The sequence below is a fragment of the Citrus clementina genome, unplaced genomic scaffold, assembly GCF_000493195.1.
Source record: "Citrus clementina cultivar Clemenules unplaced genomic scaffold, Citrus_clementina_v1.0 scaffold_7, whole genome shotgun sequence".
NCBI classification, from domain to species: Eukaryota; Viridiplantae; Streptophyta; class Magnoliopsida; order Sapindales; family Rutaceae; genus Citrus; species Citrus x clementina.
Window position 1 is genome coordinate 13,300,667 of NW_006262075.1, and position 14,776 is coordinate 13,315,442.

Below are 14,776 nucleotides of genomic sequence, written 5' to 3' on the forward strand. Positions count from 1 at the left end.
CTTTTGAATACATAAATTTTTTTATTTTTTGAAAATAATATAATATCACTTTAATCTATAATAAATAATTTAAATATATAATTAAATTTTAATTTATCAATAATAATATGACCAAATGACAATGTTAAAAAATTTCATAATAATCAACAATGGTTTAGTATTCAAATATAAATAATAGAAATATACTCTAATTGTAAATAGTAGTAATATATTAGACTTACATGTTAAAATTTCAAAACTTCTAATTTTTTCACTTTTCAGCAAACAAGAGGGAGTAATTTACCAAAAACAAGGTGTTGATGCTGAAATCCAAACGAGTTGGTTAGTGACTCAATTTCAGATCCCCGCATCATCATTAAATTTGTTTGGTGAGAAGCTGCTAATTGATCTTCAAGAATATTCTCTGACTATGAGCAGAACATTCATGAGCATATAATCTTCAAGCTGATAATCAATAAGTACCTGAAATTACAGAGAATGGTCAAAGGCGCTGGAAGTTTTTCCGGCGTAAACCCTCCGACGCCCAAGTCAGTTTATGGGTTTTCGGGAAAAATAAAATATGTCATTTCTCATATGGCTTAATAAACATTGCCTTAAAACCAAAAACTTTTTGAATAATTTGCAGAAAAGTAAAGTATCCAGAAAGAATTTCTCAGTGAGATCAAGACAAAAAGAGCTCTCCCTTGGCGTGGTTTTCTTGGGGTTTTTATAAACACCCCACACCCACGACCTTAGATCGTGACAATAACCATTAAATGATCAAATTCGTGCCCTGATTTTTCGGAGGAGCTTTGTGGTGGTTTATTTTAACTGAGTCTTGATTTCTGGTCATCATCTGGTCGAGGTCATCTGCTCAAGCTCATACCACCTGGTCGAGGTGATCTGCTCAAGCTCATACCACCTGGTCGAGGTGATCTCCCCAAGCTCATAGCACATGGTCGAGGTGGTCTGCTCAAGCTCATAGCACATGGTCGAGGTGGTCTGCTCAAGCTCATAGCACTTGGTCGAGGTGATCTGCTCAAGCTCATACGACATGGTCATCTGCTCAAGCTCATACAACATGGTCATCTGCTCAAGCTCATACGACATGGTCATCTGCTCAAGCTCATACGACATGGTCATCTGCTCAAGCTCATACCACCTGGTCAAGGTGATCTGCTCAACCTCACAGTACCTGGTCGAGGTGGTCTGCTCAACCATTTACTTACTTTCACTTAGAGGAGATCATGGTCGCTCTATTTAATTCCTCAAACACAAGGGGTACCGTGCACCCGGAGCACATAGCTTCCTCCAAATTGTATAAAAAAATAGAAATATTTTAACTAAAAGTAAATTGTGCGAAACAACTTTAATATTTTGTTTCTTTCATAACTTTATCAAAATTTTGTCATCAAATATTTTATCAAAGTAACGCTGTAAACAACAAATTAAAGTTTAATTTCTTAATTACAACTGGCAAAAGAGACGTTTAATTATTTAATTACAAGCGGGATAGTCTCTTTTGTTAAAGGAAATTAAAGTTTAGTTGTTTAAACCGAACACGCGTAATCTTTTCAAGCACAAACAAAAGAGATCATAATTCAAAGTTGATGTTCTCTTCGCAGCGGCTTCTATTCATCGAACTCCATCGTTAAAATTTCCTTGGCTTGTCCTGGTTGAATTCTCATCCAAAGTATGGGTAACATTTTCCAAATCACATGCGACGGCGCTCTCTTTAACCGTTGCCTGGATTGCTTTCTTGGAAAAGCAGCATATATAAAAAACCTCAAACAAAATCTTGCAGACTTGGAGACTGAATTGGGAAAACTAATCGACGCAAAGGAAGATGTGATGAGGAGGGTCAACACCGCTGAAAGGCACCCAATGATGAAAAGGCTGAACAAAGTTCAAGGCTGGCTTTCCAGGGTCGAAGCTGCTAAATCCGACGGTGACAAATTGATAACATGTGGCTCTCAAGAAATTAAGAAACTATGTCTTGGAGGCTACTGTTCCAAGAACTGCAAGTCAAGCTACGAGTTTGGCAAACAAGTGGCTAGAAAGCTGGGAGATGTCAAGACTTTAATGGCTGAAGAAGCTTTTGAAGCGGTAGCTGAGGAAGTACCACAACCTGCGGTAGATGAGAGACCCACCGAGCCAACCGTAGTAGGCTTGCAATCACAATTTGAACAAGTCTGCAATTGTCTTGAAGAAGAATCAGCCAGAATTGTTGGCCTATACGGCATGGGCGGTGTCGGTAAAACCACACTATTGACTCATATCCACAATAAATTTATTCAGAGTCCAACTAATTTTAATTATGTGATATGGGTCGTAGCGTCAAAAGATCTGCGACTTGAAAACATTCAAGAAACTATCGGGGAGCAGATTGGTTTGTTAAACGATACATGGAAAAATAAAAGAATTGAACAGAAAGCTCAAGACATCTTCAGGATTTTGAAGGAGAAGAAGTTTTTGCTGTTGCTAGATGATTTATGGCAGCGGGTTGATTTAACAAAAGTGGGCGTCCCTCTTCCTGGCCCGCAAAATAATGCATCCAAAGTGGTATTCACAACCCGTTCCGAAGAAGTTTGTGGTTTGATGGGAGCTCACACGAGGTTTAAAGTGGCGTGCCTGTCAAATATCGATGCTTGGGAATTGTTTCGGCAGAACGTTGGAGAAGAAACCATGAACAGTCATCCCGATATTCTTCAACTAGCCCAAACAGCAGCTAGAGAGTGTGGTGGTTTGCCTCTAGCACTTATTACCATAGGCCGAGCCATGGCTTGCAAGAAGACACCTGAAGAATGGAGTTACGCAATTGAGGTGCTAAGAACATCAAGTTCTCAGTTCCCAGGTTTGGGAAATGAGGTTTATCCTCTTTTAAAATTCAGTTACGATAGTTTGCCGAGTGACACAATTAGATCGTGTCACTTATATTGTAGTTTATATCCAGAAGATTATTGCATTTCTAAAGAGAAGTTGATAGACTGTTGGATCGGCGAGAGACTTTTGACAGAAAGGGACAGGACTGGAGAACAAAAAGAAGGATACCATATTCTGGGCATTCTTCTTCATGCCTGTTTACTGGAAGAGGGAGGAGGCGGTGAAGTAAAAATGCATGACGTGATTCGAGATATGGCATTATGGATAGCATGCGACATTGAAAAGGAGAAGGAGAATTTTTTTGTTTATGCTGGCGTTGGATTAGTTCGAGCACCCGATGTCAGAGGATGGGAAAAGGCAAGGAGGTTGTCATTGATGCAGAATCAAATTAGGAATCTTTCAGAGATTCCTACATGTCCTCATCTCCTTACTTTGTTCCTTAACGAAAATAACTTACGGAAGATCCACAATGACTTCTTCCAGTTTATGCCCTCTCTCAAAGTTCTAAACCTGTCACACTGCGAACTAACCAAGTTACCAGTGGGGATTTCGGAGTTGGTTTCACTGCAACATCTTGACCTCTCAGAATCCGACATAGAAGAGTTGCCAGGAGAGCTAAAGGCATTGGTAAATCTTAAGTGTTTGGATTTGGAATACACAGGGAATTTAATTACAATTCCACGTCAACTAATATCTAATCTTTCAAGGTTACAAGTGTTGAGAATGTTTGGTGCTAGTCATAAGGCAATTAAGGAAGCATCAGAAAACAGCATTTTATTTGGTGGGGGTGAACTCATAGTAGAGGAACTGCTTGGTTTGAAACATTTAGAGGTGATTAGCCTCACCTTGAGAAATTCTCATGGTCTCCAAAGCTTTTTGAGATCGTGGAAGTTACGAAGATGTACTCGAGCACTCTTACTCCAATGCTTCAACGATTCGACATTGCTTGAAGTTTCAGCGTTGGCATATCTGAAGCAACTTAACAGATTGCAGATTGCAAATAGTGTAATATTGGAGGAATTAAAGATGGATTATGCAGAGGAAGTTCAACAATTTGCTTTCCGCAGTCTCAATATGGTTGAAATATGCAATTGCATTAAATTGAAGGACTTGACATTCCTTGTTTTCGCTCCGAACCTCAAGTCTATTAAAGTAGGAATTTGCCATGCTATGGAAGAAATCGCAAGTGAGGGAAAATTTGCAGAAGTTCCAGAGGTGATGGCAAATCTAAACCCATTTGAAAAACTCCAAAATCTTGAAGTAGCTGGTGCTAGAAATTTGAAGAGCATTTACTGGAAGCCCCTGCCCTTCCCACATCTGAAAGCAATGAGTTTCTTGCATTGCAAAAAGCTTAAAAAGCTTCCACTAGATTCCAACAGCGCGAAGGAGCGTAAAATTGTTATTTCTGGAGAGAGAAATTGGCGGGAACAGCTTCAGTGGGAGGATGAAGCCACACGAAATGCTTTTCTTCGCTGTTTCAGAGATGTTTGAGCAGAGATCACATTTGATTAATTTCTGGTGCGTGCTTTTTCTTACACTCTGCTTGTTAATTTCCTTCATGTACAAGACTCTTTTTCTTGCATTCATTTGCTGTATATAATTTTATGAGAAAAAAAGTTATGAAAATTGATTACTATAATTTTGGACAAGTGGAAGTAGGGAAAAAAAATAAATGAATAAAAATGGTGCATCAATGCTTCAATATTCCTAATAATGTTATCCTCTTTGTCATCTAACAATCTTTTGGTTTGATCCCTTTGAAGGTACTCTTTGAGATGCGGTTTCAATCGAGCGGCGGATTATTTAGTTTCAATCAAGCAGAAAAATAAAATTCCTTGCCCTGCGCGGATGTTAATTGTGATGTGAAATATATATGCTGATATGTTATTTACTTTCAATCGCATTGACGATTTAATTTTAAGTGTGTCTATTTACATTCTAAAATATGCTTTGGATATTTTCTACCCTGTATGCTCATTTGATAGTTTTTGAAAACTAAATTTTCACACTCTAATAAGTACCATAACAGTGCTCAATTAAATCAGGTAACAAGTAGTGACAAAACGTGATCAAATTGTACATTTTTAAAACTTCTTGTAGTTTAGTTATATGTCTTGCGAGACTTCTTCGATCCTGTTGATATTATGGCAAACATAAAGTAATTATATAATAATTACCCTTTAATTTATTGTTTATCATTTAACTAAGTTTATCGTAAATGATGTTCCGACCCTCCGTCGTTCATTTTTTTAATTTAACGAAACGAAAGTATTGTTAAATCTTCTGAAATTTCTTATAGTTCAGTGAAAGATAAATCAACTGCATACAGATATACAGCAACTTCATTACATTCATCTTTTAATCAACTGCATGTATGTCACGAATGAATATTCAAAAATCAAGTTAAGGGTGGGGCTATTTGCAACTAAACAAGTCTATGTTAATGAACCACCTCTTATGCAAGCAAGTTGTAACACACGTTATTTTATTTTATTTTTTTATTTTTTTTGTTTTACGATTATTGTATATCTAGTTTAGAGAATTGTATATCTATTTTAGAGAAATAGTATTTTAGGCTAATGATTTTAAGGGTGTTTTAATTTTCTTACTTTATTTCTTTACAATAACGAACGATTAGAGAGAATTGACAGTGACTTCTTCCACTCTATGCCTCGTCTCAAAGTTTTAAACCTGTCAGGTGCTGTACGACTGTCTTCTTTTTCCTTTAGGGATTTCAAAGTTGGTTTCATTGCAACATCTTGATCTTCCAGATACAGAAGTACCAGCGTTGCCAGAATGAGTTAAATGCGTTGGTAAATCTTAAGTCTTTGAATTTGGAAAACGCACGGAGGTTAACTGTAATTCCAGGGCTACTAATATCCCGTTTTCCAAGTTTGCATGTGTTGGGAATCTTCGGCCCTGGTTATAGTTATTGGAGGAATTGGAGGAACTCTGTGGTTTGAAATATTTGGAGGTATTAAGCTTGACCTCGAATAATTCTCGAGCTCTCCAATGTGTTTCGAGCTTGCATAAGTTACGAAGTTGTACTCAAGTTCTGTTCCTCAAAAGACTTTGAACGTTCGAAGTCGCTTGATGTTTCAGCTTTGGCAGACCTGAAGCACCTCAACAGATTACAGATTGTAGAGTGTTATGAATTGGAAGAACTGAAGATGGATTATACAGGTGTAGTGCAAAACAGGAGCCAACCTTTTTGTTTTCCACAGCCTCAAGAAGATTCAAATAGACGATTGTAATTAATTGAAGGACTTCACATTCCTTGCTTTCTCTCCAAACCTCAAGTGTATTAAAGTAAACGGTTGCCGTTATATTCAGGAAATCGTCGGTGATGTTCCAGAGGTGATGTGAAATCTAAACCTATTTGCAAAACTCCATTATCTTGGTTTATCTTGTCTGTCAAATTTGCAGAGCATTTACAGGAAGCCCCTGCCCTTCCCACATCTGAAAGAGATGAAGGTAATTCGTTGCGATAAGCTTAAGTAAGCTCCCGCTCGATTCCAGTAGTGCAAAGGAGCGGAAAATTGTTATTCGTGGATACACAGAAAGGTGGGAACAGCTTCAATGGGAAAATCAGGCCACTCAAAATGCTTTTCTTATCGATGGGGTTCGATATTGGTTCCGATCCTGATTCCTGAGTAGAGATTGTATTTGATTTCTGGTTTTGTGCCTGCTTTTTCTTGTATTGATCATCTTGTTAATTCCCTTCACGTAAAATAAGACACTCTGTTTCTTGCATTCCCATTTCTTGTTCTAGTTGCTAAAAGTAATTTTACGAGTACAGATTCTTAATAATGTTTGTCCTCTTTGTAATAATCTATGAAACTTTTGGCTTGATTGATCCATTAGCTAGTACGTGATTTGATTTCTTCAATTTCAGATCCGTGGCAAGACATCTCTACTCTCTTCGGGGCTTTGCAATTATGGCTCTGCATTTTGTATATTATCACTTACTATGTTTCATTTTAGTTCTCTTTTCCAAGTATTAATTTGTATCGTTCATTGTACCATAGAATATATACAGCAGGAGTTTTTTTTTTCATTTAAAAAAGAAAAAAAAAACTAGGGTCAAATATCGACAATCAAGCATAAATATTAATTTTGAAAAACGAACCCTGTATTTTTCAAATATTTCTTTCAAAATTAAGAATCGAAAAATATTTCCCAAATGATCATCACATTTTGCTCATCTCTCCATTTCTAAAGACGCGCATACAGATTACAGACATTCCCCAATTACATTATTCATCGTTCAATCAGCTGCACGAATGTCGCGAGTGAATCAATATTCAAAAATTTAGTTGCATCGTCGATAACTAACTTACAACTTAACGTGAAACTTGTCCACATAAGTTAACGAGTCCTAGTAAAGCTGTGAACAACCTCTTGAGCAAGCCAGCAAGTCCCGTCAACGGCCTTTCAACAGAAAGATTTACTTGGTTAATGCCCTATTTACATATTATGTTCCATCGATTACATAGGCAGTAAGGCTCCTTCTGTGACAAAATTTCAGAAATGATGCACTCTGGTTACTCTAGCCAAGACAGACAGTTGGTTCAATGGATATGCGCAACTGAGAAAGAGTAGTCATCAAGAATGGATAACACTATAAATACTTTATCGATAACAGATAATGCAAAATTTATTTTAAATGACTGGTTATGGGTTTGGATTCAAAAGCTATTTACATATTTAATACTGGAAAAATAGAGAAAAGCAAATGAAACTGAGCAAAAATTGCAAATGATGCACCATCATGCCAATTGGGTGTTTAGATTTTGATTGAGATCTGTGAAAACATACTTAATTTCAAACCAATCTCACTCTTTTTATAAAAGTTACTACAAGAAGTTGAAAAACGAAAAGAGTTCTACCAGAAAATTTGGGGGCAGACATCACAGGTGCTGAGCCCGCCAATCAACAGCAAAGATCTCTTCACTATCATCGTCACTGGATAACTCTTCTTTTGTAGGTTCTTTGCGAGCAACCTCAGAACTACCTCTGCTTTTCGCTGACCTGGAAGCCGCTTCCCACTCCATTTTCTTCTTCCTTAGAGCTTCCACTTTCTCCCTGAACGTCCTATAGATTGATTTTAAAAAATAAAAAATAAAAATTCGTAAGTTAAAAAAGATAACAAATAGAAGATGATATTTTGCTGCTGTTGACATTATGCTACTTACTTTTGGTCCACTGATTCGTACTCTTCTATCATTTCTGCAGCATCAATCTGCATCTCACAAGTCCATTTAAGATTATTAATACTCTTCCAGACATGTAAATCCCAAGACAGGAATGGTTCAGCGACTGGGAAAAGGGAGAAAAACAGCTCACCTCCTCTTCTTCAAAACGGTCATCCACCTGTTTCAAGTCCTCTTGGATCAACTTTTCATATTCCTTGTACTCATCTCTGATCAAGATTTGACATAAATTCAAGATTACTAGAGAGTTGTAGATCTGTATAAATACACAATAGGGGAAAAAAAAAATCCATCATATCTAAACGGTAGAAGAGGCCAGCAGATTGACTAAGTATATAGGGAAATCAATAAAAATCGGCAATGAAATTTTAGGTGTAGGACTGGCATTTCCCTTTGTATTACGATGTAAGTAAACATCATAATATATCTCTCCACTCCCTTCTTTCCTCGAAACTCAGAATGAAGTCTAAAACTTAACACTGGAAGTTTCTTATTGACTGATTAGATGTGCTATCCAGCACGCAATTTTCACACTTAATCACAACAACAATAATTCACATTTGGTCGCAACGCCTTCAGCCATTGTTTCTTAATAGTCTTATTGCAATCCTAAATTATGCAATTTCTTTTTTAAAAATAGAAACTATTGATTAATGACAAGACAGAAATATAAAACCACTATTGATCAATTTTTTTTTTTTTTTGGAAAACACCAAAGCCTATAAATTAAAACAGCAGCATATCAACGTGAATCAGTCAACAACTTATCTCAGCACAGCTCTAGATTGAAAAGTTCTTTACAGAATCTTTACGATCTCTAAACTAAATGAAGTAGAGGCACCATGTTTAGGATCATGAGAATAACAAAATACAGGCCTTACACTACTATTAATGCACTCAAAACATAACCATACAAGAAACTATTAATGCATTTACTATTTATCAATATTTTGGCAGGTTTGGAAATAATATTTATACATATCTCAAATAGGAACTTACTTGACATCTGGTTTAACAGGCTTAATTCCACGTGCAAGTAAATCAGCTTCTTTATTATCGAAGAAGCCTTCAGGAAGAGCTCCCTTTATTTGCTTGGCTTCCGAATCTACACTCTGCTTTGATTTCTCTGGATGCTCCTTGAGAGGCTGACCCTTTTTTGCATCTACAGCATTACCATTAGGCAGCTCATCCATCTCATTTTCCAAGACAACTGACTTCATTGCCTGAGTTTTAGCAGAAACCCCAGACGTTTTGTTTGAATCAGGATCCACCAACTTGACAGAATCTGTGGCTAAAAGTACATTATTTTTTATCATGTAAATAAACGTTCAAAGTTTCAACCAGCCTAGTTCAAATACTGAATACTATTAATAACAACAGCAAATGAATTAGAATGTCAAGATTAATAGAAGAAACTGTAAACGGTGAAAATTCTAAACAAGATAAGCATTTTGAAGTTAACCAATGTAACTACGATAAAAGCAACCGTTAGAGACTTATTCAGAAATGTATTAAGTTCCCGTTTTGCACAATTCCAGCAGCAAACAAGTAATGTTCTAGTAATCACTTGGAAGTTAAACAAGTTCTCACCAGTTTTTGGTCTCTTCGCCTCCTGACTATCAAAGAAATTCGAAGGAAGCACAGAAGACGTTCGAGCTTTACCCAATTTCGCCGAGCTTTCAATCTCTGCATTTTGCGATGCTGAACGGCTTTCACTTCTAGAAGACTCTCTACCGGCCTCAGGCTTCGCAGCATCACTCACCATCCGACTATTATTTCCAGTAGCACCCGCTTTGATATTTTTAATTGCCTACCCAACAACACACATAAGCAAGTAATTCAATTATGACCAAATTCTCAGAAACACTAATAATTGACCCATTAATCAAATTTGTTTTCGGTGAGGAGAAAAAGATTGGGGCACCTCATGATGTTTGCGAGAAGCTTGGTGGGCATCCCACTGCGAGTCAGATTTCAAAACAACATCACAAACTCGACAGACAGGTTGATCAAATTCGTTATACCTGTATAAATTTTTAAAAGAAACCCTAATCATTAATAACACTAACTAATCTGACGAAAATTTCAATAAATTTTTTTTTTAAATCTTTTTTTATTTTCTCACCTTACAAGAGGAGAATTTATCCGCTTCTCCTTCTTCTGGGCATTCAATTTAGCGCGAAATATCGCCTTTTTTCTCGCTGCATCCATCTTTTACGAAGATTGAAGCGAAAGGGATTCGTCGTCTTCCCGTCGACACTGATTTTGATTCGTTTCCTTCTAATTTTCGTATTGCTTTCAGGGATTTGCAAGTGAAAATTGAAAGAAAATGGGCCCTGCTGGACGGGTGTAACCCGACCTCGTTTTATGTTGGGTCGAGCCCATTAGTTTGAGACAAGGACACAAAGAAAATAAGGGCTGGGCTGGGCCTTTCTCTTTTACATTTCTTTCCCGAAATTTGGAACTCTATATAAACTCTAATTAGCAATAGCAATAAGAAGTTTATCAAAACCATTGTTTAGATTAATATCAAGAGTCTAATACGAGTCGAATCCACTTTAAGATCATATATATGAAAAATGACCTCATTAATGCACATAGAGGAATCGAGTCCCTTCTTATATGAGTTATTTAAATGTATATAAATTGTTTGTCGATAAAATGAAGGAGTTTTCGTCCTTTGAAAAATAAGATGATTTAATCAGTAATTTCATAATTTATAAAAATTTATCATCTATTTGATGTCATGACTTCGCCATAGATACTCTTGAAATATTATTTGAGAAATGATGGGATTATTATAAATCCTAACCATACGTTTTGGTCATTATGCAAGCTGTGTAAGATATTTCAAAATTCCAAGTGAGACAAATAAGAAAATTTAAATTTCATGACCATTAATGTTGCCCTTGTCGTGCATTGATTGAAGAAATTTCCAAATGCGGGGTGATAATTATTTGATTAGAGACATTGATGAAATGATAGCGCAAATAAAAACCAAAAAATCAACTCGTGGTTCTGGCTTCAAGTCAAGTCTCTTTGATTTAGACTGATCAATCTCAATTAAAACAATCAATTCATGGAATATGCAAAAGCTTTTAGATTTATTGTAGAGAATGTTAAAGCATTTGAGTTTAATGACTAGTGGATACACGATTGAATTGAACGAATTTAATGAATAAAAGATAAATTAATCAGTTTAAGTGAAAAAAAAACTAAGAGAGTGACACTTAACTAATATGTGTAATTTGCTATTCTATACTCACCTTAAGTATTTTTTTATTAATTTTATTAACCGGCCACCAACTACATTTATGTATTTAGTAAAAGTAAAAGTTACTATGAGTGGATGATCTTAATCATTGTTAATAATGTTTATCCATAGGATTTTTTAAACTATTCTTAAGGTACCATTTCTATTTAACAAAGATAATCTAATTTACAAATAACTAAAACCGATGTTGATGATGTTCTCAAACTTATTTGCGTAAACAGAATAAAAGATATTAGTACGTATGTTATTGTTTTTCAAGAATAATAATACAATTATAAAATTTTATACAAATTTAATTTGTACAAATTGATGTAGTACGATTGATGAATTTGAATTCTCTCCTTATTTAATCTTTCCTAAACTCTATATAAGATCATAACACATATTATATGGTTATTTAAGTCTTTTTCTAAGGGTGAGATTCAATTTACCTTGAGACTTTTCTTCTTAAAAGAAAAATAGATCGTTTTCTTGGCTAAATAAACGCGTGAAACTCAAACCGACCTCATCACAAACGGCTGCTTCTTCATCGCTTCTTCTTCTCTACTTCTTATGTCACAAGCTTTAAAGTTTTAGTTTAAACTTGAGCAAACAAGAAACGTTCCCAATTAGTTCTTAAATTTTTTTAAGAATTTATATCATGGAATTAGAGTAAAATTGAATGCATTATTATTATCGGTAGTCTGCAGTAACAATTAAAGACACTTGAAGTAGACAACAATATCAATTGAAGACAATTTCTATTGTTTTCAATTGCAATCGTCTCCAGTCAATTTAATCTCATAAATATTGTTCCATCTTCCTCATTCTCCATTTAATTTGGGTCCCTAGACAGACAAATTAAAAAAATATAAAAATATAAAAATATATATAAAAAAAAAAAAACAAAGAAAGAAAGCAAAGCAAGACATCTGACATGCTTGATTGACTATCAAAGTTTATTGGGTGATCATGAAATAGGAGGAAAGGCAATAGAAAAGTAAAATGAGAAATATTGACCGACTAAAAAAAAAAAGTGGAGTTAGCGATGTTAGACTCAGGTGTTGTTTGTTTTTTTAGTATGAAATCTGAAGTCTGAAATTAAATTTTTTTAGACATTTATTTATTTTAGGTTGTTTGTTTTTTTAACTTATTACGAATAATTTTATCTGAATAGAAAAAATAGAAAAAAATCCACTTTTATCTGAAGTCTAAAGTTTAAATGGAAAATTTTAATTTCAAATCTCAAAAATACTCTTAACAATTCATGTTTTTTTAATATTATGTATAAAACTAATATTTTGTATTATTCTTGAAGTTATTTTTTTAATTACTTTAAATTTTTACTCACATAATAGCGTTAACTAAACTAAAATATTGAACAAATCAAATAATGTTCATTGTGATGAATCAAAAATAAAATAGCAGTGTTGACTTTATAATAAAAGTTGATGTTATAATTACATCTTTTACTACAAAGTTAAATTAAGGTCAACAATGATATTTTCTTTTTAATGCTACCAAACTACTCAACTTGTGAAAATTATATATTGTGAATAACAAATATATGCACCACTTAAAAGCATATTTATGTCAAACTACTAATTTATAATTTTTTCTCTTCAGATGTTGAAAAAGTAAAAATAAACATGTCATTCAGATATTTACATTCAGACTTATTCAGACTTCAGTTAAATTTAGACATATTTAGATTTCAGATAAAAAAAAAAAACAAACATAACCGTAGACATGCATTAATCTTAGAGTTTTAATAAGGCAAGAAAACGATTTATTTTTATTTTAGTAAAAAAAGTTTAAAATCAATTAAGTCTTAGGGTTCATTTGCTTTTTCGACTTAGTGATTTAATTGATTTAGGGGCCATTTTTTTTTTAATTTAATGACTTAGTTGACTTAATTTTAATCAATTAAGTTTTTAAGTATGTTTGTTTTTTTCACTTAATGAAAATTTTCAACCATTAAGTAATTACGTTATTAAGTTGAACTTTTTATCTTTTTGCTTACTCTAAAAAGTCTGAATGAAATCGTTGAAAAATATTCTCTAAAATATCTCTATCTAATTAATTAATTTTTATTCTTACCTAAATAAAATTTAATAATTAGCATTATTATCCATCTACCTGTGATAAAATGTAGTGGTAACTATTATTATTTTTATCTTTTTTATTTTCTTCAAATTAGCATTTTTATTTATCTTCATAATTTTTTATGAATATTTTTCATATAAAAACATCATAAACTATAATACAATTGATTAACATATTCAATATAGAATATTAAAGAGTTGTATTCAATTGAAAATGATTTACATTATGATAATATATTATCTTATTTGTATTCTTAAAGATATTTATTATTTGTTTAACATTTATAATTTGAAAGGGGATAAATATAAAAATATTAGTTTTCAAAATTTTCAAGTTAAAAAAACAACTTAATATTTATTTTTAGTGATTCAAGTAAAAAAAAAAAGAAACATATCATTCAGATTTAGACATACAGCTCTATTCAAAATTTAGACTAATTCACATTTATTTAGATTTCAAACAAAAAAACAAACATCACGTTAGTCTTAGAAAGACTTAAAAAATAACACGTCTCATGATTTTATACAAAATTTAGGAAAGATTAGATTAGGAGATTTTGATTCACATGATTTTTTTTTTCATCTAACTAGTAAATTTATACCACGTCATCTTGTACAAAATAATTTGTAACTATGTCATCACTTGTTTTACAAATTACTATTTTTTATTTTTTAAAAATAAGAATGATAAAAACAGATTGGATAAAAGCGTTCTAGGAATATTATACTCTATAAATGAAAATGATGGCCATGGCCTTACATTTTCCGAAGAAAAAGATGAAAAACGCCAATATTTATCACCATTTTTCATGTTTTCTTCTCACATTTCTCCTTTAGAATATTCTATCAAATACATCTTTTTCAAATTCTATTTTTCTTGTTACAAGCGGTGGCGGACCTACACGTGGGCTAACCGGGCTGACAGCCCGGTTTAGTCCAGAAACAATTGTTTATACCCCTTACTTTTTCATTAATTTAGGAAAATAATAGAGTTTTATTTTATTTTCATATATGTCCCTTACTCAATCACCCTTATATTTTCATCAATTTAGTATAACAATAGAGATTTTATTTTATATTCAAATATGTCTCTAACTCAATTACCTTTATGTTTTCATCAATTTAGTACACCAATAGAGTTTTTATTTTATATTCAAATATGTCCCTAACTAAATTACCCTAATGTTTTCATCAATTTTATATAACAATAGAGTTTTTATTTTTATTTACAAATATGTCCTAATTCAATTATATTATTTTCAATTGCAATTAGTGACTTATTTTATAAAATGATTAAATTACATATTTATTGAATAGATTGAAAAATTAGGGAGCTAAAATTT

General features: G+C 33.4%; 2 protein-coding genes and 1 pseudogene across 5 annotated transcripts; 2 read left to right on the forward strand and 1 right to left on the reverse strand.

The window, feature by feature from the left end:
• The first annotated feature begins 1,674 nt into the window (after positions 1-1,674).
• Positions 1,675-4,353, forward strand: LOC18036796 (probable disease resistance protein At5g63020). Its single transcript, XM_006427408.1, has one exon. The coding sequence runs from the start codon at positions 1,675-1,677 to the stop codon at positions 4,351-4,353; it is 2,679 nt and encodes an 892-aa protein (XP_006427471.1).
• Positions 4,354-5,232: 879 nt separating this feature from the next.
• LOC112096952 lies at positions 5,233-6,515 on the forward strand (annotated as a pseudogene).
• A 522-nt stretch (positions 6,516-7,037) lies between these two features.
• Positions 7,038-10,371, reverse strand: LOC18036797 (zinc finger protein 830). Of its 4 annotated transcripts, none has more exons than XM_006427411.2 (8): positions 10,201-10,371; positions 10,000-10,099; positions 9,666-9,885; positions 9,075-9,360; positions 8,209-8,284; positions 8,058-8,104; positions 7,752-7,956; positions 7,038-7,450 (listed from the first exon to the last, which is right to left on the reverse strand). In XM_006427411.2, the coding sequence occupies exons 1-7, from the start codon at positions 10,284-10,286 to the stop codon at positions 7,773-7,775; spliced, it is 999 nt and encodes a 332-aa protein (XP_006427474.1). In that variant the 5' UTR covers positions 10,287-10,371; the 3' UTR covers positions 7,038-7,450; positions 7,752-7,772. The 4 variants fall into 4 exon arrangements, with proteins under 4 accessions (XP_006427474.1, XP_024037089.1, XP_024037088.1 ...); XM_024181321.1 differs by having other exon boundaries at positions 7,038-7,293; positions 9,075-9,366; XM_024181320.1 differs by having other exon boundaries at positions 7,038-7,373; positions 9,075-9,366.
• Positions 10,372-14,776: the final 4,405 nt, after the last annotated feature.